At 31.0% G+C, this 23,580-nt stretch overlaps 5 protein-coding genes across 9 annotated transcripts in view; 2 read left to right on the forward strand and 3 right to left on the reverse strand.

Moving 5' to 3' along the window:
* The window catches only part of LOC108752078 (golgin subfamily A member 4-like), a 3,874-nt gene extending 229 nt beyond the window's left edge, over positions 1-3,645 (reverse strand). The window contains exons 1-12 of one of the 2 annotated variants that reach the window (XM_018492693.1): positions 3,448-3,645; positions 2,817-3,313; positions 2,524-2,721; positions 2,322-2,450; positions 1,889-2,091; positions 1,602-1,764; positions 1,221-1,512; positions 917-1,149; positions 677-820; positions 453-617; positions 271-392; positions 97-205 (exon numbers count right to left, since the gene is read on the reverse strand). In XM_018492693.1, coding sequence (XP_018348195.1) covers positions 97-205; positions 271-392; positions 453-617; positions 677-820; positions 917-1,149; positions 1,221-1,512; positions 1,602-1,764; positions 1,889-2,091; positions 2,322-2,450; positions 2,524-2,721; positions 2,817-3,313; positions 3,448-3,547 — 2,355 coding nt within the window. In that variant the 5' untranslated portion in view covers positions 3,548-3,645. The remainder of the gene's footprint in view (positions 1-96; positions 206-270; positions 393-452; positions 618-676; positions 821-916; positions 1,150-1,220; positions 1,513-1,601; positions 1,765-1,888; positions 2,092-2,321; positions 2,451-2,523; positions 2,722-2,816; positions 3,314-3,447) is intronic. The other variant, XM_018492694.1, reaches the window with a different exon arrangement.
* A 1,375-nt stretch (positions 3,646-5,020) lies between these two features.
* Positions 5,021-9,617, forward strand: LOC108752006 (protein phosphatase PTC7 homolog). The gene is made up of 5 exons (XM_018492547.1): positions 5,021-5,567; positions 7,495-7,674; positions 7,791-7,989; positions 8,836-9,092; positions 9,410-9,617. Exons 1-5 carry the CDS (start codon positions 5,318-5,320, stop codon positions 9,457-9,459), a joined length of 936 nt encoding a protein of 311 aa, XP_018348049.1. The 5' UTR covers positions 5,021-5,317; the 3' UTR covers positions 9,460-9,617.
* Positions 9,618-10,833: 1,216 nt separating this feature from the next.
* On the reverse strand, positions 10,834-14,746 carry LOC108752009 (derlin-2). 2 transcript variants are annotated; one of them, XM_018492553.1, is made up of 6 exons: positions 14,648-14,746; positions 14,241-14,306; positions 13,869-14,036; positions 13,456-13,578; positions 13,153-13,316; positions 10,834-12,076 (listed from the first exon to the last, which is right to left on the reverse strand). In XM_018492553.1, the coding sequence occupies exons 1-6, from the start codon at positions 14,744-14,746 to the stop codon at positions 11,896-11,898; spliced, it is 801 nt and encodes a 266-aa protein (XP_018348055.1). In that variant the 3' UTR covers positions 10,834-11,895. The 2 variants fall into 2 exon arrangements, with proteins under 2 accessions (XP_018348055.1, XP_018348056.1); XM_018492554.1 differs by having other exon boundaries at positions 11,908-12,080.
* On the forward strand, positions 14,742-18,580 carry LOC108752007 (cytoplasmic phosphatidylinositol transfer protein 1). Its single transcript, XM_018492548.1, has 8 exons — positions 14,742-15,403; positions 15,579-15,727; positions 16,087-16,175; positions 17,247-17,254; positions 17,335-17,406; positions 17,516-17,614; positions 17,696-17,851; positions 18,166-18,580. The coding sequence occupies exons 1-8, from the start codon at positions 15,353-15,355 to the stop codon at positions 18,397-18,399; spliced, it is 858 nt and encodes a 285-aa protein (XP_018348050.1). The 5' UTR covers positions 14,742-15,352; the 3' UTR covers positions 18,400-18,580.
* A 1,119-nt stretch (positions 18,581-19,699) lies between these two features.
* The window catches only part of LOC108752008, a 20,783-nt gene continuing 16,902 nt past the window's right edge, over positions 19,700-23,580 (reverse strand). Inside the window, exons 3-7 of one of the 3 annotated variants that reach the window (XM_018492550.1) lie at positions 23,161-23,361; positions 22,496-22,704; positions 20,493-20,630; positions 20,244-20,337; positions 19,700-19,852 (exon numbers count right to left, since the gene is read on the reverse strand). In XM_018492550.1, coding sequence (XP_018348052.1) covers positions 19,761-19,852; positions 20,244-20,337; positions 20,493-20,630; positions 22,496-22,704; positions 23,161-23,361 — 734 coding nt within the window. In that variant the 3' untranslated portion in view covers positions 19,700-19,760. Of the gene's footprint in view, positions 19,853-20,243; positions 20,393-20,492; positions 20,631-22,495; positions 22,705-23,160; positions 23,362-23,580 lie in introns of those variants that run through there. The other 2 variants (XM_018492552.1, XM_018492551.1) reach the window with 2 other exon arrangements.

The following is a 23,580-nucleotide window of genomic DNA, read 5'->3' on the forward strand; positions in this document are numbered from 1 at the left end:
ACACACACACATATATATATTCGTAAAATGTTAATTTATGAAATAATTCAAGATAAAGAACATCATTATTATGTTTCCTAATTATTTTCATCTTACTGTAAAATGAGTAGTAACTTGAAACTCGTGTTGTTGATTAGGTAATGTTCGCTTGTAATTATATGGGATATTTGTACTTTTTTTTATTTTCTCCAAAGACAATTTTTCGCTGAGAAAATTAAAAAATATTTAAACATTGATTTTTAAATTGTTAAAATTGATTCAAAATATTACCTTGCCAAATTGAACTTCCCAAATTTTCTGTAATGGGGATCAAATTTAGTTTTATGCTCATTTTCGATGTAATGAGCGTCTCTCAATGATTTAATGGCTTCCTCATTTTTCTCAAATGTTATCTAGATAAATGTTCAATTGTGTTAACATCAACTATATATCGCATATTCGATTATCATTACCTGTGTAAAATTTTCGAGATCTTGGGCGCGTGCTAAGAGCCGATATTCTCTTTCCTGTAAAGTCTGCTGCTGCATTTCAAGATATTTAATTTTTTCTTGCCATTTCAGTCGTTCTTGATTTGCGAGTGTAGTGGCATCTTGTGCTGCTTTTATAGCAGCTGCTAACTATAAAGTCATTTTTATTTTTCTAATATATATTCTATTTCATAGGTTTATCCTTTTACCTCTATTTTTGTGAAGTTATCCGAATTACTTTTAATTGTCTTTAAAACTTCATATTGCTTCTTTTTAGCCGCGATCACTCCTTTCTCCTTCGTTAAAGTCTTCAATTGTTTCTCTTGTTCGTTAAACCAAGATTCTCTTAAAATCTTATAAAATGCATATAATACATAAAAACATAAAAATTTTTGTAATATAATAATGTTTACACAAGTATTAATTATTCATATTAAATGATTACCTACCTGTAAATGATTACGCTCCCATTGTACTTTTTCCTCAAACATTTCTTTTTCATGTGACAAAGATTGTTCTCTCTTTTGTAATGTTTCCAATGTTTGATTAAGCTCCACACTTTTTTTCTCTAATTTGAGCATTAATTGTGTAACGTGTGAATCTAATCTGTCTGCTACTTTCATTATTTTCTCATGTTCTTGTTCCAATAATTTCTGTTGTTTCTTGATTTCTACATTTTGTACTGTAATAAAATTGCATAAATGAATAAAAACTATGAATTATTTAAACTTATATAATAACATCTTAACATACTTTGTATGTCTTCCTCCTGATTTTTTAAATAATGTTCTCTTAACTTTACACTTTGGTCGTCCCTCTGATCAGTCTTTTCTTGCACAATTTTTATATTCTCTATTATAAAATTAGCTTTTTGTAACAAATCTTGCAAGTCAGTCTTGTGGGTCGCTATGGTGGTCATAGCTAAATTCTCTACCTCTCTCATTTTTAATATATTTTCTATCGTGTCAAAATGCTCTTTTTGCAGCAATCTTATGTTTTGAAAATGACGTTCATAAATTTCTTCTATAAATTGTGCATGTTCTTTCTAAATAAATCACATTAAACATTAACTTTAATTATAGCAATATAATCAATGCCATACTGACAATTTTTAAGTATTAAAAAATTTTATGCCTTTAAATTCTGCACTTCTTCTTTATAAAATTTCTCAATTTGTACTTCATTGTTTTTCAGTTTTTCAATCTTTGCTTCATAATTTGTCTCTAAACACTCAAGTTCTTGCTGCATTCTCTTTTCCAATGTATCTGTTCTTTCTTGCAAGAATCCTATTTGCCGTCTTTAGAGCAATTGTACATTTTTGGAAAAGAAAAGAAATATTTATGCGTGTGTGTATGTGTGTGTGTGTGTGTGTGTGTGTGTGTGTGTGGTTGTGTGTGTGTGTAAAATAATGAGCTACTTACTTATATGATTCATCTAGAATCATTATCTCATTTTTATATTTTTCATTTAAGCTATGTAATGTTACCGACAAATGAGACTTTTCTAATTCTAAATTATGAATTGCTTTTTCATAGTCTTTACTTTTGTGAATTAAGATATTACGCACATCTTCTGAATTTGTATTTATATCAGAAGTAATTGGAATAACCGTTGTGTTGGACTGCTACAAGATTAAATATAAATCTTAATTAAACTTTTGAAGCTTTTACAGATATTTTCTTCAGAGATGTTAAAAGATCTATGGATTATCAGTGTCGCGATCCATTGCTAATGTCTAGTAATGGATCACGAAACAGTGAAACCTGCAAATCCTTTAGCATCTCTGAATAAATCTTAATTAACAAAATAATCATAAATATAAATTTTTATTATTAAAATAATTTAAAGACTTGCTTTAGAATAATTTTCTTCAATTTCCTGTTTCTCATATTCATTGATTTCTATCTCTTGATTATCTGATAAGTTTGACAATTTTTTCTTTTCTTGTGGCAGTGATTTGGTTATCTTATCATCTTGTGACATCTGTAACGAATAATTACAGTAATAAATAATTAAAACGATAATAGTATTTTTACTATGCATCAATGATGCTTACTTCTTGAATAATTTTATCAGAACTAGCTCTCCTATATTTGCTAAACAAGTCGTCGGTAGGTGTTACTCTATCCTGAACATAATCGCTACTTTTTTTATCTTCTGGCACTTTTTTAGGTTCCAACCAATTTGGTAAATATTCTTTAATTTCCAATTTCTGTTTATCAAGATCTGCAGACACTGTATGTGTTTCTATTGTCTTTGAAATAACAGAATTATCAAACATGAGTAGAAAATAAAATTAATATTATCAGATATTAAAAATATATGCAAACCTAATGAATTTATATTTACAGTTTGCTTAGCTTGATTTGATGTTGTATCCAAGAAAAATAAACCTAGAGGATCATTAATGATCTCTGAAGTTCTTTTGCCTCTACGAGATTCTCTTGTTCCAAAAGACGTTGGTGCATATGTCGAATGCTGAGATTGTGTCTTAGAAACTTCGGCTGAATGTTGTGTAACATCCATTTCTAATTGTACAGATCTTTGACTAACTGATTCTTTTAATGGTAATGAAGTATGCATATCTCCAAACATATCTTGCATTAATGACATTTTTTTTATCTTATCATCCGATTTTAGTCTCTCAATTTCTGTAGTATTTAATGCAGACATCAAGCCAATCTCTTTTTCATCTGATTTTGAATCCGATAACAACTCATTGGAAGCTTTCTTACTGAACAAATCATCTATTATACTTCGTTTATCTTTTACTGCTACTGGAATTTTTTGATTCAATGACAAATCTTCTTTATCGGCTAGCAAACTAACCAATGGATCATCCTCATCTATAAGTGAGAAATAATAAAATAATCTCTATACATAAAATTAGCTACAAAAACTTTATTAAACGCTTCCAAATGTTTTACTCAGATAAATAACTTATAAAATGCACATATTGATTAATATTTTTTAATTGAACCTGCAAATGTAATTCTTTTTCTGCCATTTTCAATGGATGGATTTCTTCTAAATGCATTACTGAAAAGTTTGTTATCCATGCTATCCATATCCTCCATCATTTCTACCTTTGACCATCTTTAACCTTTGATTACAGGCCTGTTCTTTTCAGACTGAACTTGTGCACTAATTTATCTTTTTTCCTCTTTTTTCCTCCTGACGAAAAAAGGAAGAAAGATGAACTAGTGCAAAAGTTCAGCCAAAAAGAACAGGTCTAATGGCTATTTTACAATAAGCCATTAGTCATAAATCAGAAGTTAGGAGTTGGAAATTGACAACTGTGATTGGTTAATTTCCAGCTTCTAACTTCCGATTTAGAATGCGTGTAAAGCGGAGAGCACAGACTTTTGCATAATCCATAACACATAAGGTATAAAAAAATGAATCAAAGTCCTTTATTTTCTTCCTTTCCGTGAAATAAAGGACTGTGATTGGTTGATTTTCTTATGCCTTATGTTTTATGATAACTAGGGAATCTGTATCTTGAAACGAGGTGAAAATTACAAGTGAGCGAATTTACTAGAATACTGATAATTTCATTGGTCAACGCCTAGTAAATTTGCTCACTTTTGTAATTTTCACTTTGTTTGAAGATATAGAATTGATCCTATGATCACTGTGTCGCATCGTGTCGCTTGTAAGAAGGCACACTAAACAGAGAAGTGTTCCAAACTCATCGGCCGTCAAACTTAACTACTGGCTTCTATTAGTTATGAGTTATGACAGCCAACGGGTTTGGAACAATTCTCGGTTTAGTTACAGAACTGCCAATATCTATAGGAAAGAATAAGTTAAGCTAACCCGGTTCGGAATACATCGGGTGTTTTCTATTTAATGACATAAGTCAACACAGGATGTTTTTCATTTGATAACCCAAATCGATGCACTCAATGGAGTTTTAACCCTTAAGCCAAAAGAAATAGACGTATCATAGTCGTTTGAACGCCTCGAATTCGATTCGCAATTGGTTGATTTCTTACGGCTTAAAACACGTATTGCAAATCCGGAGTAATGCCGCAATTGGATGATTTCTTACGGCTTAAAACACGTATTGCAAATCCGAGGTAATGCATAATACATAAAGTATAATGAGTGTACAATACGCCTTGTATGTAGAATAAGCCATTAGTCTTAAATCAGAAGTCAGAAAATAAAAATTAACGACTGTGATTAGTCAATTTTTGATTGGTCAGCTTCTGACTTCTGATTTATGACTAATGGCTTATTGTAGAAGGTCCATTACACGCATTCCCTGGACCCCTATTTTTGAAAAGAAACGTATACGAAAAGTTAGGGAAATACTATAGTACACGTAACGTATACTGTAGTATTTCCCTAGACTTTCTTTTCAAGAATAGGGGTCCTGTTCGCGTTGCTCGAAATTCCCCAAAATTTTTGAACTTAAAAGGTTTATTCACGTTATTTGAAATCTCCAAAAGTTTTTGAACTTAAAATGAGATAGATATATATTTGATGTTGAACAGAGAGAAAACGAAGATGCTGAGTGCAAAAAGTGCACACAAAAACAGACTATTTATGCCAGCTTCGCGTCGCATAGTTCCTCGTCCGCGAAGAGAGAAGAGAGAGAGAGAGAGAGAGAGAGAGAAAGGAGGGGAGGGAGAAAGAGAAAGAGAGAGAAAAGAAAACGGGAGAGAAAAAGGATGGCAATAACATCGAAACGACTGTGAGTCGGCGAGATAATTGTGAGCCGGAAAGTGAAACGGAACAAGCAAAAGGAATGTGTGTCGTGATGCTGTCGACTTCGTTGATACTGATCACACGCTGGTTCTCGTCGTCGTCATCGTGAGTGATACCCGTGAGTCAAAATTGCGATGCAATCCATCTACTGGACTGGACGATTGCTATCACGCGCACTCTGGAACGGCATCGCGAGCTACAGCTCTGCGTGCAGTAGTGAACAACAGTCAAGCACGGCTATCGTGAGCAGCAGGCGCCACGAGGCCTCGCTTGTCTCCGCCGTGTGCGGGTTTCCGAAGGACTTTGCCCGGAGCCGGATACGTAGGGGCCAGTTTGGCGACGATGCCTGGTTCACTGCTAAATTCAGGACAACTGAAGTTATAGGTGGGACCAAAGAGCTTGTGATTGCATTTCTCTTACATTATGCATACTGGAAGTTTGTTTCTTCCAGTTGCATCTTCAAGTTTTCTCTATGTCTTTCTTTTTTTCCAAATCCCATGCATCTATTTAAAGATCTAACAGAAGGCCTAAAATAAGATAAAATAGCTAAGGAACTTCACTTTAGCCTAATCTATAGTGTATTCTTTGCTTCGTTTTCTTGCTTCTTATCTCATGCCTTTTTTTTCCTTTGCGACCATTTTAATGACAATTGCATTTCTTTCATGTGTTTCTTGTCTCTTCATCAAAATTCGTCAATTTTTATCTCGGACATCAGAAAACTAAAAAAATTGGATAAGATGCAAAAAGACAAAAAGTAAAAAAAAATGGTAAAAAGGAAGAAACAGAAAACAAAGAGCATATTGTAAATTAGCTTTTAACTATTTTTTATTTTTTCTTTTCATCTCTCTTCGAATCTTGTGTATTGTTGTTTTACAATCTGATTACGGATGATTTATCCTGTACAGCTCTGGAAAAAATAGACTGAAACATTTTACAATTGCGTAATCATATATGTAAGTAGGTGTAATTATAAATAAACCAATTACAATCAAATATAAGGAAAATATTTAACTGTGATAGATTAATTCTTACAACTACCAATTACTTGCAACTTTACTTACACAATTGTAGAATAGGATTTACACTTTGTTTCTAAAAGGACATGAGTTTACTGGCAACAATGTAAAATTCATGAATTGCTTAACAGATTCAGATTTCAAATTCAATTACAATTCAGATTACAATTCGATTACAATTCAGATTTCAAATATGCTGTTGGAAAAAAGATTTATTTTTTAAACTATGTTATGATACTTGCTATACTTAAAATGAAATAAGTATACATTCATTGAAGCAAAGACAGAGAGAAGAGAAATATGAAAAAAAAAGAAAAATAAAGATTGTAAAAAAAGTGAAGAAAATTGCAGCCAAAAAGAATTTAATTTTAGATTTGACATAAATCTACATTTTAAAAGATGATAAGATACACATATATATTTTCTCATTTGTCAGGTATGTGTAGTATTCAGTTGAACTTTTTGCTACTCTTTCTGCACTTTTTTACAATTTTTGTCCTTTTTTACATAAATAAAAAGGCTTCTAGTATACTAAATATGACTGAAAATTTAAGAACCTATAACTTTAAGGCTCATCTGCATCAGTGTTACTTTGACTTTAAGCGAGGCTTAAAGCTCTCTCTGTCTCTATCTCTTTAGGCTTTAAAATGAGACAAAGAATTTTAAGTCTTGCTTGAACTCAAAATAACATTGAATCAAACCTAAGTGACTTTATCATTAATTCTTTCATAAATCATTAATTTTTTTAATTTATTTTACATATACTGATTTTTTTGCTTTCTTTAATATATGTATGGACATTGTATATATACATTTTATTTTAAATATAAAAAGTTTAATATCTTTAAATAAAGATACACATACAAGAAAAACAAACATGTTCACTTTAATTTTTTAATATAATTTTTGCTTCAAATAGATAATTATCAAAATAATGTTAGACATTTATATACATATTTATTAAGTACACAGTATTTAATTAATTATATCTCATATATGTATATAAAAATACATAATTACTGTACCTTATTGGCATAGATATAGTTTATTTAAAATATTTATGAAGTACTTAATAATTTAAAGTTAACAATTCTATGCGTAGATGATTCTTATTAAAATATCAAAATAGATTTTGCTTAAAACTACATAATTATGTTAACTATATGATGTATATACATTTTGTTTAAACATTTTGTTTAATTTTTAAGTTTTGTACATGAAAATATAAAATTGACCAGCAGCTTTTTCAGAGCTTTTTCACTTGCCTTATACAGGTATTATTTGTTATGCTTCAGGTGTGGCTGATGGTGTGGGAGGATGGCGACACTACGGAATTGATCCAGGAGAGTTTTCTAATTTCTTAATGAGAACATGTGAGAGGCTAGTCTCCATGGGTAGATTCACACCTACAGAACCAGCTGGCTTATTAGCACGTAGTTACTATGAATTGTTAGAAAATAAACAACCAATATTAGGTAAACAAATTGCTTTCAGCAAAAAAAATTGCTTTTATAAAAAAATTAGAGATAAAAGTATTCAGAAATGTTGTTCTAAAATTATTTTAGACATTGATTATTTCTTTGGCATATAGGTAGCAGTACCGCGTGCGTAATAATTCTCAATAAAGAAACGAGCAGCATTTACGCAGCCAATATAGGAGATAGCGGTTTTGTAGTCGTACGAAGGGGAGAAGTAGTACATCGGTCCTCAGAGCAACAACATTACTTCAATACTCCTTTCCAATTGTCATTGCCACCTCCAGGACACTCTGATCTAGTACTTCGCGACAGGTAGATTATTTATTATTATATATATATATTGATTATTTAGCTTATATATATTCTGTATATTTTTTATATATTTATGTTATATATGAGGTTGCCGTGAAAAGTCATTTTTTAAGGGATTAGACTGGTGTAAAATTTAAAAAAAAAATCGAACAAATTTTTTTGCTTTAAAAAGTAGTGAAATCTGTAGAATATATATGGGACAAAAGGTCTTAAGTATAAATTCGAGTTAGTTTTTGAGTTACAAAGCTTACAAAATTTGCACTATATGATATAAAGATTATGTTGTAGAATTTTAAATGCGTTTTTCTTGAAACCTTGTTTTTCAAAGCAGTGTCGAAGATCTCTCAGGATATACTCATCGGATTGACTTGAATTTTGGTTATCCTTATAATGTTCTCTAAGCATTGGAAGATTTTTACAACATCATTATTATTTTGCAAGATACTAATAAATTAATTAACAATATTTGTGCCAAAAGTCAAACCAAAAGTTAAAAAAATTTTTGTTCAGTCAAATTTTAATAAATTTTCAATAAGTTCGGTCAATACTTAGGGAATACAATACACTTCAGTAATTTTTTTTGTTTTATTTCATACAATCCAATATGGCGGAATCATCGACTCCAATGGTTGATGCGAAAAAAATTAATCTTTCATAACATTTTAATAAATGGTGTTAAGCTTTTATTTTGCATATTCTATACCTTCAATGTGTACTTGAATAAGGTACAAAAACACAAGTCTACAGATTTTTTATTTCTTCGGCAATTCACGCTTAAAAATTACTATTTTTACGGCTGGTCACACCGGTCTAACCTTTTAATAATCATATTTCCTTTCTTTTCAGTCCAGAATCCGCCGATACTTCGAGTTTTGGTGTCGAGGACGGCGATGTGATCCTTCTGGCAACCGACGGAGTATTTGACAATGTGCCTGACCAGTTGCTAGTCACAGAGATGCGTAAAATTGAAGGCGAAAGAGATCCAACGAAAATACAGTGCGTCGCTAACACGATAGCGTGGATGGCACGTCGTTTAGCTTTTGATGACGCCTTCATGTCTCCGTTTGCTCAAAATGCCCGTGAGAATGGGATCGATGCAATAGGTATGCAAAAAAAAAGTACTAATTGTTTATGCCATATTTTAAATAGCATTTTTATATAATAACAAAAAAACTGTTTTCTATAAAAATATCTTGAAAAGTTATAAAAGAAACTCATCACGTACAATTTCTCATTATCTCTCTCCCTCCCTCCCCTCTCTCTCATAGAAGAAATTTAATATTAAATGAAAATTTTTTTTTACTCATTGCGCTTGGATTTAATTCACTAATATAAATAAATGTAAGAAGTTTAAATTCAAGATATTTAATAAAAAAGTATGGAAGAAAGATAAATAAAAGATAAATTTTTAATCTTTTAGGTGGTAAACCAGACGACATCACGGTACTTTTAGCAACAGTGGCGATATGATAAAAACAATAAGAAACAAATGTACAATAGAGCCCTGATGATCATTGTATTATAGTCCATGTCATTGCGTATATGTATTTAGTTATACATCATTATATTAATCCTATTACGCTAATCATTTATTATTTAAATCGAAATAAATGGTTTTATAAAATCATTTCTTATACTATTCATTATTATTTTCTTTACAACAATTCTTTGATAATTATTAACTATTAAATTCAAGAAATACATTGTGCGAAGGAAAAATATCCTATGATCCTGGAAGCCAAAGATATAAGAAAAGATAAATATGTGCAAATTTAATAGCGTTTTTCACTGGCAGAACTGGTGCACATTAAAGCTGTTGTATATTAATCTGACTGTGAGATATCTCAATTAATAAAATACCCAATGTATATTTTATCAAATACCATAATAAAATGTATTGAGGATTTCGCATAGTTTAATTCGTTTCTATATTTTTATTAAATGTACATCTTTACATCGATTTACAATGGCTTTAAAGTGCACTGAGTGCATATCAGCTCTGCCAGTGAAAAATGCCAATGAAAATGTTATAAGAAATTAAAATGATATAGACATTCGAATCTAGTATTCAAAAGGAATAAATAATTTAAAGGACTTAAAATCTCTAAGAATCTTAGAAATTGAAATTATTAGAACTATTAGAACAAGGATAATTATTCCTCGCAATCGTGCGGGAATCCAAATTTCTTATTTCTTTGCTTACATCAATCCACTATAAAACATATTTGCATTAACATTCGGAGGTGACCTGTGTTAAAAATTCACAATTGTTTAGCTTAAGATCATAACTGCACATAGCACTCACGAGAATCACAGAAAAAGTTACATCCAAGCTAATTATTAATCGTACTTGGATAAAATAATTCACCTTTCCTAAATAAGAGAAACAAAATTCCAAGATGCAAAACTACACTAAAACTTAACTCACACTTTAAACAATTCTTTGTTATAATTGACTATATAATAGATTGGTCCTAGAAAAAAAAACATTACCTTTCCATTATTCTCGTAATGAAAAGGTAACGAAAAAAAGAAGCGACAGTTATTAACTATCAATGCAAAATCTCCGTTGTATTCATATAGTACATAATATACACGTATGAACAAAGTGTGGGAAGTGTATATATATTATTTTTTCAGTTTATATTTAACGATTTGTACTTTGTAGATGTTATCTATAGATTACACTTTGCTACGATAATAAATATAAATAAATGCTTTAGTATAATTTAAAATAGTCTCCTTGTCACAATGGCATTTTTTTTCTCTCTTTCTTCCATTGATACTTGCAAGAACTATGAGCACGATTAGTGTATCACAAAATTACCACCGATCGCAAATATCTTACAAAAGTGACATTCTCAATATAATAAATCTAATTAATTTGCGAGTGGAAAATTACAATTCCCGTGTTGAACCGGAAGTTTATTCTCTAGCGACAGATGGGTATAACCCTCGGAATGCTAATTCAGTTGCATTCGCGTACATTAAAATTTTATTTCTATCGAATTAGAGAATTTTAAATTCTGCAGCAGATATAAATCTGCGGGATACGACAAACTTTAATATTTATTATTACTAAAACACTTTACTCGGTACATATGTTTAGAATGAAATAAGCTACTATATACGACATTAGAATCGTATAAAGCTTATAGACTGAAATATCTATATAATAACAACTAAAATTACTAATCTTACAATTTAACTCATTTCAAACTTAATGAAGAACCTATAGTTGAAAAACAAAATAAAATTCACGGCCTTCTGTTCGCGGTATTCTGATTAAAACAATTTAATTCAGATTTTCTACAATAGCATTAGAAGCGCAACACTTGGTTTCCAAAGCTAATATCAATAGAATTTGGATTCTGTATGTAGAAACGAATATCGGAAAACATATGAATGTGTAAATGGAATTTAGGGAAATCAATAAAGTTTACCGATTATTTAAGTGCGTTTCTCTGTAGCTTCTTCGACTATATGCAGAGTGTATAAATACTCGCGCGTTTTCTCATGTCTACAAATTCCTTGAGAAGTCAACAATTATATACAGACTAAGGCTCAAAAATTAAAAAAAATAATAAATATAAAAGGAAGACCAATACTTGGTTTGAACCCTTTCTTTTATATTTATTGATTCCTTGAAAAGTTTGACTTTCCTTCGATGACATTTTGATTATTATTGAAGATTATTAATCACAATCTTTAAGTAAAATCTTATGTAGGTATCGAATTTTCATTAAAAAAATATCAGCTTATGCTTTTATTATGTTTTTCGAAAGATCTTTAATGAAATGAAATCGCTCGATCTCTTATACACCCTATACATATATTATTTTTTACGTGTATCTCGTTATACATCTTTGCATACAAATCCGGACACTAAAAATCGTTATACATAATTCAAAAGGAACAATGATAGCAATTGTCCTCGGACAATTCAACGCAAAAAACAGCATCAAGAGGAGAATGCTGAATTTTTCGATTATTGTACATTGGCTTCTTGTCCCCAATTGAAGCCGCCTGGCCGATCTTCTGGTGGTGGCATATAATCTGGATCCTCAGGATATGCATCAAACAAAGTCTTTCTAAGAAAGAAAAATTATATTATTTCTCTTATCAATAGTCTATCGTTTATTTATCGCCATCCAACTTTTGAAACATTTCTCGATAAAAGAGGCTGAATAAAATTACCGGATTTTCTATTAGTTTAGCTTGAAATTAACGTTTGCAAATGATTTAACATATTAAAAAAAATAACCATGCATAAGAAAGGTGACGGGAAAATATTAAAAATTTCAATAAAAAACCAGATTTGGACGAAATTATGCTACTTTTAATACGATTTTTAACGTGTTTCAGATCAATTTGAAATAAACGTATCCACATGATGCAGCACATAAAAAAATACAAAAAAACTATATAAGAGAGATTCCGTTGTTTAGGCCAAAATCTAGCAATTTCGCCGATCTTCTTTTGTTCGACAATTTGATTAATAAAGTTATAATTTTCATTTTAAATAATAATCATAATAATTAGGAATACATTGAATAGTAAAATTATCGAACATCAAGTATTGGATATCCAGTAGGGCAATTATCCGATCGGATACTGAATATTTCCTTGGATATACTTGAATATATATATATATATACCTCGGATATCTAGAACAAAACTTCTAAAAAAAGCAAGGAAAACATAGCTATAATAATTTTTTTTATCTTCCTGTGAAAAGAGAAAGAGAAAAGATTTATGCAAGAAATTCTGCTAAAGAACCATAAAATTCTGTATTAATGATGCAAACTTTTATATATATAATTTTCATATTTGTGTGTGTGTGTGTGTGTGTGTGTGTGTGTATACATCAAGCTGAAATTTTATATTAAATTTGCATCATTAATTTTGTTTTTTAGCTGAATTTCTTGCACAGTTCATCTTTTCTCTTTCTTTTTTCACGGGAAGATAAATAAAATTGTTATAGCTATTTTTTCCTTGCTTTTTTATATATGTATATATTACCGAGTACTATAATGATATCCGGCTAGCCGACCGGTATCGAATAATACCGGATATTTCCTGGATATCCTAATATCCTAATAATCATTCCTAATAATATAATCGCATAATTTTAATCTTAATTTTAATGTTAAGTTTGCTTACAATATTTGAGGAGTTTTTAGAATTCGGAAACCACCTCTTATCCGAGGAAATACATCCTCTGCGAAATAGTAAGTATGCCCTACTGCCATTCCAACAAGATCAACCCATATCGTATTGCCAAGCAATACAGAGAAGCCTAACAGCACCCACGGTAAATACGGAGCCTAAAAAAAAAAGTTATGGATAATTGTAACATGACTATTTATTAAATAGAAGTCAGAATAATAATGCAATAGCTAATTATACAATATTAATAAAACAAAACTAATGTGTGACATGTATATTTCCTTAAATTGAACCTACTTGGAAGTTTAAAAGTCCGAAGAAGTTCATCCTGACAAAAGGATTTCGTCGTGACCACACGTACACCAACATTATTGTAAATGCATGCCCCAGGAATAGCAAATTGACGAAAAATGCAAAAGTCTATGAATAATTAAGGAACAAGGACAAAAATATTCTTAATATATTTTTTAAATAGCAACATTAATAATTATAACTGTAATTACCATTGTAATTACTAGAATCACTATAATTACATTACTATAATTTTATGAACATTATTATACACATAAGTACTGTTAATTGTTATTAAGACAGAAATGTAATTTAATTTAATTATTAATAGAATATTAGTGTTTCAATCGATAATATTATAAAATGTCATCATAATTATAATTATCGAAATTATAATGATTAAAATTTGTCAAGGATACAATCATGCATAATCCACCAAAGATAAACATCATCACAAAATCAGCTGTTCTCCTGCGGAAAGATCCTTCCTCCAACATACGACAATATCGATATGTGAAGATCATATTGAATAATAGATTGAATCCAACATTTCCAAAGAACAGAAATGTTGTTATTAATCGCCATATCTGAAATAATCCAGTGTAATACTTTAGGAAAGTTATGGTTGTACTGTTGATTCAGTATATGACAAAAAAATCAATTTGACAAATTTGACAAAAAAGTACAAATTTATTAATAAATTTTCTTCTAATGACGATAATAATCTTTGAATTGTCTTACATAATAAAGCCAACTTTACATAGCAACTTTGCACATCTATACTTTCGTACCTGGTATTGCTCCACAATAAGAATAGGATTGAAATACAGTTGAAATGGGGATACCAAATCTAATTGCTGAAACATTCAAAGTAATTATACATTGCTTGACAAGCAAATATATTTTATAAACTCAACAAAATCTATTTGCTCATTCGATTAAAATTATTTCCTAATTATCAGGCTTCTCTCTGTATATCATTTTTATATAATCATTAGGTAAGCATCAGGATAAGTGCTGAGTCATTAAACTGCTCAAGTATAAGACTTGATTTTACAGAAACAGATAAAGAGAGAATTTGAAAATGTAAGACAGGGATTTGAAATAAAGGAAGATTCGGGTTTGGACTCGCGCGACGAGTGGCCAATGGGCGAGGTTGAGCGACAGGATTAAAAAAAAAAAAAGAGAGATTAAGTACCACAGCAAGGGTCGTGATGACACAGGCTGTGGTATAAGCCCGCGTCACCACGGGCATCTGCTTGTACTCGTGCCATAACGCTTCGTAGGCCATTGGCATCGATTGTCGGCGACCTCACGCCGAACGTATTCCTTCGTTCGCACCGAGACCTCGCAGCTGCACACACGCCGCTCCCCAAATCCTGCTGCTCGTTTCACCATCGCATGTCGCACCGATGCGCGCGGCAATGTTACCTGCACATCGTTGCCCGCAAACGCGATTTCGTCTTCGTCGTCCGCTCCGCTGGCTCCGCACTCACAATCTTTGTACACGTAACACGTGAAACTGCGTGAAACTGTCAGCGGGGGAGCGGCGGGCGCACGCCTGGGGGAATTTCTGCGCGAAATACGCCGTCGCTGTCAATCCACACGGGCTGTCACGAGCTGCCGGGCTGTGACTTTTTCGCCAGCAGGTTGCCGATCTGTGCCCATATCGATCACCGCACCAATGACGAATTCCACCAAGCCTCTCGTCGCCACGGTCGCCGTTGCGCGCGGGTTGTAATGTTTATCCTATGTCCTACAGTTTCCTACGTAACGTCGGACGCGAAAAATCACGAGAGTCATCACAGAACATATAGAATCGTGTCGCTCCTCCAGTGAGGACGCACGTGAAACGGACTTAATCTATCATTGCATTTGATCGACTGTCGGAAATAATTCAAGGATGGTTCTTACTAAGGAGTATCGCATTTGCATGCCGCTCACTACGGAAGAGGTAACCTTCGAACGCTTATTTAATTATTTATTATTTTATTCGATAATCGAAAGTATTTATCCCATTCATTTGATAATTATCGTTACCTATCGTATGTTGATCTTTTTTTTTTTAAAGATATCGAAATTTTTCTCTAAGAATTACTTTGTAGTGATCGATCAATTTCTTTGTATAGTATCGCATTGGTCAGCTATACATGATCGCCAGACATAGTCATGAACAATCCGACAACGACGAAGGAGTAGAAGTGGTTGAAAATACCGTCTGCGAGGATCCTGTTCATGGAAAGGGCCAGTATACTGAGAAAAGGATCCATCTGTCTAGGTAAATCTTGTTTTTAAATATATAACATATAGGCACGCAGTTCCACAACTCATGGTTAACTTTTAATCGAGGTTCAATTTATTCATTGTTTCTTTCCAATTCTAAAATTGAAAATAGATGAGAAACAAATTGAACCTAAGAGTTAACCATGAGTTATGGAACTGAGCCATGGAAATACACACAATATTGCAAAAGGACGTTTTCCAGCAAGGACAATGTAACAAGTGAATCATTTTATCCTTGTTTAACATTAGCAAACAACAAGAATATGTCCTTGCTGAAAAATACCCTATATAGAAGCTTTATAGTGCTTGCTTTCTTGAAACAAAACATTTTACTGTCTCTTTTATTCTTTTCAGTAAACTCCCTTATTGGATTCAATCCATCTTACCACGAATATTTTATGTGACGGAAAAAGCATGGAACTATTATCCTTTTACTATAACAGGTACATTTTGCTTTGTTTGCATGATGTAGTAACAACACTGAATTACAAATTTTGAATAATTTTTAGTGCAAGAAAAAGAACCATTTTTTAAAAATGTATTTTGAATTTGCTAGAAAAGTTCCATCTGATCGAATGTTTAAGATATAGCATGTCAATTTTTAAGACATTTTTTTAAATAATTTGGATGCAACGAATGATGAGAAAGGCAAATCCACTAGAATTTGATGATAACTGAGAAACATCAGGGATATTGGAACAAAAACATGCTAAGCGATTACTGCTAGATCAGACCTGTCTACTTTGCTTGTGAGCCAAAACACTTTCACTTCTCCACCGTTTCGATAGAGCGAGATACAGCAAAAATAACAAAGAATAGACACCAAGATTTCAACTGAATTCAGGTCTGTCCAAGCGTCATAGAAATCTGGTCGTTGTCAGTTATAAAAATCACTGATGATCAGATTAAATGTCGAAACATTTGATTAGAATTTTATTGTAATGTTTGGGTGTCACAGACAAGGATAATAAAAACATCTACTATAATTGTAAATTGAGAAATGGATTTTTTTTTGGTTCCTTTCTACGACACTTGGACAGACTTGAATTCAGGCGAAATCTTGGCGTCTAATCCTTTGTTATTTTTGTTCTGTCTCGCTCTATCGCGACAGCGGAGAGATATAAGGGTTGCTTACAAGCAAAGTGTTGGACAGGCCCGTACTAGACACTAATACAGTTCCATGCAAATATATTTTTTTTTAAATTGTTTCTTATATTTGAAAAGCAACCTGATGGAAATATTTTAATGGCATTTTCTGACTCAACGTTGAAAAAATTACCTTAGAAACAGCCTTCATTTATTCTTGCACAAAACTTTGTAAACTAGTGTAATTATTTTTTTATCAAATTTTACAGTCATTACTTTAGAAATTGGAAGTAACACGACTCTCTTTTAGTACTAATAAAAATAATGATTTTCAAATCTTGGAGTACTAAAAAAAAAAGAAAAAAATTAAACTGTCTTAATTTTTTTTTATTTTTTTGCATGTGTTTATTCCTTCCTGACGACTGCAGACTACACTGTGAGTAACGTTCAATATGAATATACAATATGAATATTGTTATAAAATTTTATATTATTCCTGAATTTCTTTTCTTTCAGTGTTCCTTTATGCCAAAGTTCCATATAGCGATAAACACACGGTATGAAGACAACAATGGCTGCACAGAAAATGTAATAAATAACTTATTATTACATCATATTTATAATATACATTTTACTATTACTTTTTATTTAATAATATAATATTAATACTGATGAATCTATTGTTATTAAATTATAGTGCTTAGGGCTGTCACCCATAGAATTGACCCATCGAGAAGTCGATTTTGTAGATATTGCATACGATGAGCTCTCCGCGAAACATTACAAAGAAGAAGAAGTAGGCTTGCCTATAATCATAATTTGATCCATATTTAATTTCTAACGTTAGATTTTAATTCTAATCAAGATGTCTTAACAGGACCCAAAGTACTTTCAATCGAAAAGAACAGGCCGTGGTCCCCTGGTTGAAGGTTGGAAGGACACAACACAACCTATAATGTGCTCATATAAATTGGTTCATGCCTCGTTTGAAGTCTGGGGTATGCAAACGCGAGTGGAAGATTTCATACATAGAGTAAGTTTGTCTAATTAACCATTTATCTGCCTTACATTTTAGTAATATTTTTTTCAACAGTAATGTAAGTAATCATTACTGTTCAGAATATTTTATATTTAATATTTAGTAATACTAAATTATATACATTAACAACTGAGATTAGTGATTTTACTTATATGGTCCAATAAGATTCTTATTGTTTATATAAATTCAATTTCTTGATATACAGATTGAATGTAATATTCAAAGAACAGTACTAAACTCTAGAGTCTTTCCCACTAAAAGTACATTGTGATTACATATTGATTAATCTATTTTCATTTTGATTTTAGTGTATAAGGGATATTCTAGTGTTGGGTCACAGACAGGCATTTGCCTGGATTGACGAATGGTATGACATGAACCTGGAAGATGTACGGCAATATGAGCAGAAAATGCAAATCGAAACAAATGAAAAGGTTAGACTGAAAAATCAACTTGATGAGAAGCAAACCGGTACACCGTCCTCATCTATGCCAACTACGCCAAAGTCACCCACACAACGATCGTGGTTTTCCTGGTCGTAGCCACAATTAGTGCAACAATTGATTTTGAGCTCTGCAGCAGTTTTCTGTCGCTCCGGTTAACATTAAGAAAGAAATGAGTGGCAATCTCTGTTGTTCATGCTCATCTTTTATCTGCTTAGAGAATGCACAAATCAGTCATGACATATTCTTTAAATGAACTTCACACTAGTAGTTGGTGGTTTTATTACAACTTACGTTTTTCTTGAAAAAAAATACAAGAAAAATAATTTTAGAAAATGTAAATAAAGCTTATAAAAATTTATTATTAATCTAATTTTAGTAACTAGTATCTTTTTCGTAAAAGAAAAATCTCTAAGAGGAAGAAGATAATGATTTTAATTTTAAATAAGAAAAGGTATCAACATTATTTTTATTAAAGGAATATGTCTAATTGATTACTGCATTTTTTGGAATGATACATAGGTGTAGTTCCATACACGTTCCATACATAAACTTGCTGTGAAACAATTTTTATGTACTTTCGTATCATAGAATACACCTGAAAATATCATACTCCGTACTGCGATTACACAGTTAAATTTTAAGAATGCCTAAAGGAAGTTGATTTAAGTTATTCTACAAAATGGCATATATAGTTAAATTTTGAAATTTAAATCTGAAAGTTCAACCGCACATCTTACATATGTAAAACGTTTTATTTGCGTTTTGCTCGCGCGCGTTAGCAATAAAATAATTTTATCGTGTAAAGTTCTACGGTGAATTTATTTATAATGTATGAAATATTTTATTTGCAGTTTGATGTATAGAGGCACTGAAAAAGATATAAAAATATATGTGTTTGCAAATAATTCCTTATTTAAATAAACATCTTCATTTTTTATATTACAGGTACAATTTATTTAATTTACGGGTAAAATTTATTTATTTATTTAATTTTCTTAATTCTCTCTAAGAAAATCATAAAATTTGTAACATGTTCTTGTAGTCTCAAGACTAGTAAGAACTTATAAGCGCTTGTAATTTTACTGTAATATCTTTACAGAAAGTTTCTTGCTAGCCGTAAGATTTATAAAAAATCGTGGATATTTACGAATGACTGTACGTCTTATACATACGCGTAGAATTACAGTGTCTTATATATACGCATAGAATTACAATGTCAGTCATAAGTTCTTACAAAAACAAATTACAAGCCTTATGATTCTATTTAAAATTGATCTAGTTACTTTTAATTAGATCAATAATGTTGCTATTCACTGACAGTACATGTAAACATAATATTTTAATTAAAGTATAATTGAAATATTTAATCAATTTACATAAACAAAATTATGACAATATAAATATAGTAATTTGCATCTAAAAATACTTTGCACATTTGTACGATTGTTATAAAATTTTTAATTAGGATTAGCAATTGTCGGATGTAACCTGCCAACGATTGGATGTTGTAACGGTGTAATAAGAACACGTGCCATCTCGCCAACGTGACCTATCAGCAAAATTTTATTGAATCGTTAATAAACGCTTCGTTAGAGAGAGTAAACTAAATCACTAGTATTCTTATCATTAAAGCTTCTGAGTAATTACCACATTGAATTGTGAGTTACTGTCAGAGGGAATAAGCATAGTTTTCATCTATTTTTACAAATGTTTTAAAGCGATCTCATCATTTTGTTTTATCTAAATTGTCTTTATTTACAAATAGCAAGTAACAAAAATTAATGTGTCATTTCTCGCTTTTGTCACTATTCAATATGGTTGTGGTGACTAAACAGGAGCCTTAATAATAAAAAAAAGCTTAAAATAATCATGAATACTTTACGAAATAATAATGGATATCTACATATTAGTGAAATAAAAATTAATTAATAATATCTTACAAATATTACAATGATCTCTAAGTCGAACAAAAGGATACAATAACGAAAATTCTTGCCATCTTGTTAATTCTTCCTCTTGTGAGGTCGAAGCTGTCTAAAAATGCATATTACGGATGATAGCGGCTATTTTTCACCAAAAAAATTCTATTCTAAGACGAAAACAATTACATTAAATTAAATATGACTCAAAATTAAGTTAAAGAAATATTAATGGATTTTTTAATTGCTTTTCCAATAAAGGTCTCTTACATCGATGTAACTCGTCATGGAATTTATAGTTTCCGTATAAATGTCATGTTGTACATCGCGACGGAGTTGTGCAGCGGCTTCCGTAATTAATTCGCTGAATCTGGCCGCCACTTGTTTCCATCTTATTAAATCACCAGGCTATAAAATAAGACTAAAATAAATTATATGAAAGAAACACTTTTAATATAATGCATTTTATGCGGATTTAAATGCGTAATTTTTTTCGGTATAATTATGCATGTTATATTAGGGGCAACCCCACAGATTTTAATGACCTTGATATATGTTGTCAAGATCATGAGCATCAACAAGATACTATTAAAGACAGTCGGCGCTTATGGAAGTTCGCATGCCTATTAAAATTTAAATAATTAAGAGTAAGAAACTAATAATACATACTAATAATAGTGATTTCATGATTTATTAATTTCGTAGACATGTACATATGTTTAAAATTTAATAATACTCGATTTTGATTTAAAACTGTGATTTTAATGTTATTATTCAAGTTTGATTATCAATAGAGATAATAATTGTAGAGAAAAAATTGTAATTTTTCGGCAATTATATAAGATATTATAACATTAAAAGTATGCATACTTATTTATACAGCTTTATATAATAAAAAATCACGAATTTTTTAATTTGGGAAGCAGTGCACTTGCACATAGTTCAATTACACACACCACTCACATACCTGGTGGAAGAGACACCATGGTAGTTGGACGGTGTCTTTCTCTAAATCTCCGTCCATTCTGTCTATGGATGTTCATGAGATTTAAGGGCTACAAGTACAATCTTAAGATGTCGTAAGTCAATCTGAAGACTACATTATCATCTTAAAACATTATATTTAAGACAATTTTAAAATAAAAACGGACTATGAATATCGTCCATGTTTAGCGTTTCACAGTTCGTAGCTTCCTCCTTATGAACGGTCCATAGATAGAGAAGGCAGAGATATAGAAAGAGACACTGTCCAACTGCACATACCATGTAAAGATAAAATCATAAGATGTTCAATTTCTTGAATGATAAGCATACACTCCCCGCAGAAGTTATCACAGAATCTAAAATCCAAATTTACCGTATGATACTGTGATTCTTTTCTTAGATCAGAAAAAGCAGGGGTATAATAAGAAGAATAAGAAGAACATAAGCATGAGGCACGCATGCATTAACGGATGCATGTTGCTATGCTTGCTTTGATGCATACACTCTGACGTTTGACAAATAACTATGAAATTAGCAATTATTTCTTTTGATTGTATGCAAGGAAATAAGCTGTAAAGTAATCCATAATAAATATAAAAATCGTGTATGTATTATAATAATATATGCAGTATGCATATATATGCATATATATGTTAATATATACAGTATGCAGCATTCAATGCATGAACGAATTCTAACATACATCAGAATAGGCATTACTGTATGCATGCTATTATTCAAGAAATCATCGTGTGATTCTATCTTTATCCCTTTATCATGGTGGAAATTTGGAAAGTCAGTCGCCATTTGGCAGGGAAGATGCGAGGTAAAACTCGTTTCGCGTGAAAATTCGTACGCTCTTTTGCAGGGTAGGAGCTGAGCTTTGTATGGAAATCGTACGCCTCTTGGCAGAAGAGATTTCTTTTAAAATAAAGAATTTTTATTTTATGTAGCGGAAAAAAGACATTATTTCTTAAACTTATTTTGTTCATAACTTTTTAACGAATGACGATGGCTAAACCCGGTTGGAGGGTCATAACATATGTCAAGGTCATTAAAATCTGTGAGTTCGCCCCTAATATGTATAATTACCTTCTTTTCCAATTATATAAAATAAAAAATAAATATTTAAGAGTTTAATAATTAAATAAAATTCTCAATGTTAAAAAGAGTAAATAGAATTGTTTAAGATCTTTAACGCCAAAAATTTTTGTATAAAATAAATTGATTCGACTATTGATGGACTAATGAGATATTAAAATGAGATATTATAAATAATATATTATTACGGATAAATTAAAAAACACTGGTAAAAGTGCAACAGGTAATGGAGATCCGCGCAATTCGGAACATTCGGAAGGAGGTCCTGAAAGAGTTAAGTGCCTTAAAAGATCCAAAACATGAGTCAAAAGCTCGCAATGACGACCACCGACATCCTGTCTAATAAGTCCTAGAGCATCTTGTGCAATAACTTGTGCTTCTACACCTGGATTATCAGCTGATCATATATAAATATTAAAATTTATATTTATTTGCATTTATTTATTATTCACAGAATATACAAAGTTCTCCAAATATTTTTAATATTACAAATGATAATATTAATAAATTATATTTAATAATATTAATATTAATATCGAATATTAAAAACTGAAATGTTAATTGAAGATCTATTATACTAATACCTAATTAGGTATACAGATCAAAGATTACAAATCATCAAAGACTCATTTGTCATCAAAATTTTAACTTTAGATTTGATACCATAATAACTGGCATAATTCACCAGAACTGACATTGTGCTGACGCTGAATTTGTAAACGCTCTTCGATGAACATTGCATTTTATACATATTTGTCATTTTCAAACGACAAATAAATCATAATCATGAGAAATATTCGTTGTTTTCTTACACATTTATTTTCACTCCTTATTTATCATTGTTAATATTTACCAAGAATCAATTCTTGCACGTGCTGCGGCATAATTGGTTTCTTTAAGCGACTGAGAAAAATTTGTAAAGCTGCTGCACATTCCAGAGCAGCATTATTTGAATTTTCAAAATGCGGTTTATGGCCTTTCTTTAGAGAATTAAGAATATGTCGTCGAACCTCACGACGTCCTGCTCGTCGAAATAATCCTTCCACTCTAGCATCTTTGCAGAATTAATATTATTAAAGATAACAAATATTGGAATTTCCGTAATAAACTATAAAGTAACTAAGAACAAACGGGCAACTGGGAATTGGCACAGATCAAAAAGGTAAAGCTTTTTCAAAGCAAATTGTGCACCGATCACTGTGCCAATTCCCAGTGTTGCCCGTTTCTTAGTTATTTTATAAAATTATTAAATATTATATTGTATATTATATTA

The sequence above is a fragment of the Trachymyrmex septentrionalis genome, unplaced genomic scaffold (assembly GCF_001594115.1).
Source record: "Trachymyrmex septentrionalis isolate Tsep2-gDNA-1 unplaced genomic scaffold, Tsep1.0 scaffold53, whole genome shotgun sequence".
In the NCBI taxonomy this organism is placed as follows: Eukaryota; Metazoa; Arthropoda; class Insecta; order Hymenoptera; family Formicidae; genus Trachymyrmex; species Trachymyrmex septentrionalis.

Coding starts and splice junctions, on each gene's coding strand:
- LOC108752009 (XM_018492553.1), bottom strand. CDS start 14,746: ATGCCAATGGCCTACGAAGCGTTATGGCACGAGTACAAGCAGATGCCC. Junction 14,037..14,240: donor TTATTGTGGAGCAATACCAG/GTACGAAAGTAT, acceptor GGATTATTTCAG/ATATGGCGATTAATAACAAC. Junction 13,317..13,455: donor TCGGACTTTTAAACTTCCAA/GTAGGTTCAATT, acceptor TTTTTTTTTTAG/GCTCCGTATTTACCGTGGGT.
- LOC108752006 (XM_018492547.1), top strand. CDS start 5,318: ATGCAATCCATCTACTGGACTGGACGATTGCTATCACGCGCACTCTGG. Junction 7,675..7,790: donor AAATAAACAACCAATATTAG/GTAAACAAATTG, acceptor TTTGGCATATAG/GTAGCAGTACCGCGTGCGTA. Junction 9,093..9,409: donor GAATGGGATCGATGCAATAG/GTATGCAAAAAA, acceptor TTAATCTTTTAG/GTGGTAAACCAGACGACATC.
- LOC108752007 (XM_018492548.1), top strand. CDS start 15,353: ATGGTTCTTACTAAGGAGTATCGCATTTGCATGCCGCTCACTACGGAA. Junction 17,407..17,515: donor ACAATGGCTGCACAGAAAAT/GTAATAAATAAC, acceptor ATTAAATTATAG/TGCTTAGGGCTGTCACCCAT. Junction 17,852..18,165: donor TGGAAGATTTCATACATAGA/GTAAGTTTGTCT, acceptor TTTTGATTTTAG/TGTATAAGGGATATTCTAGT.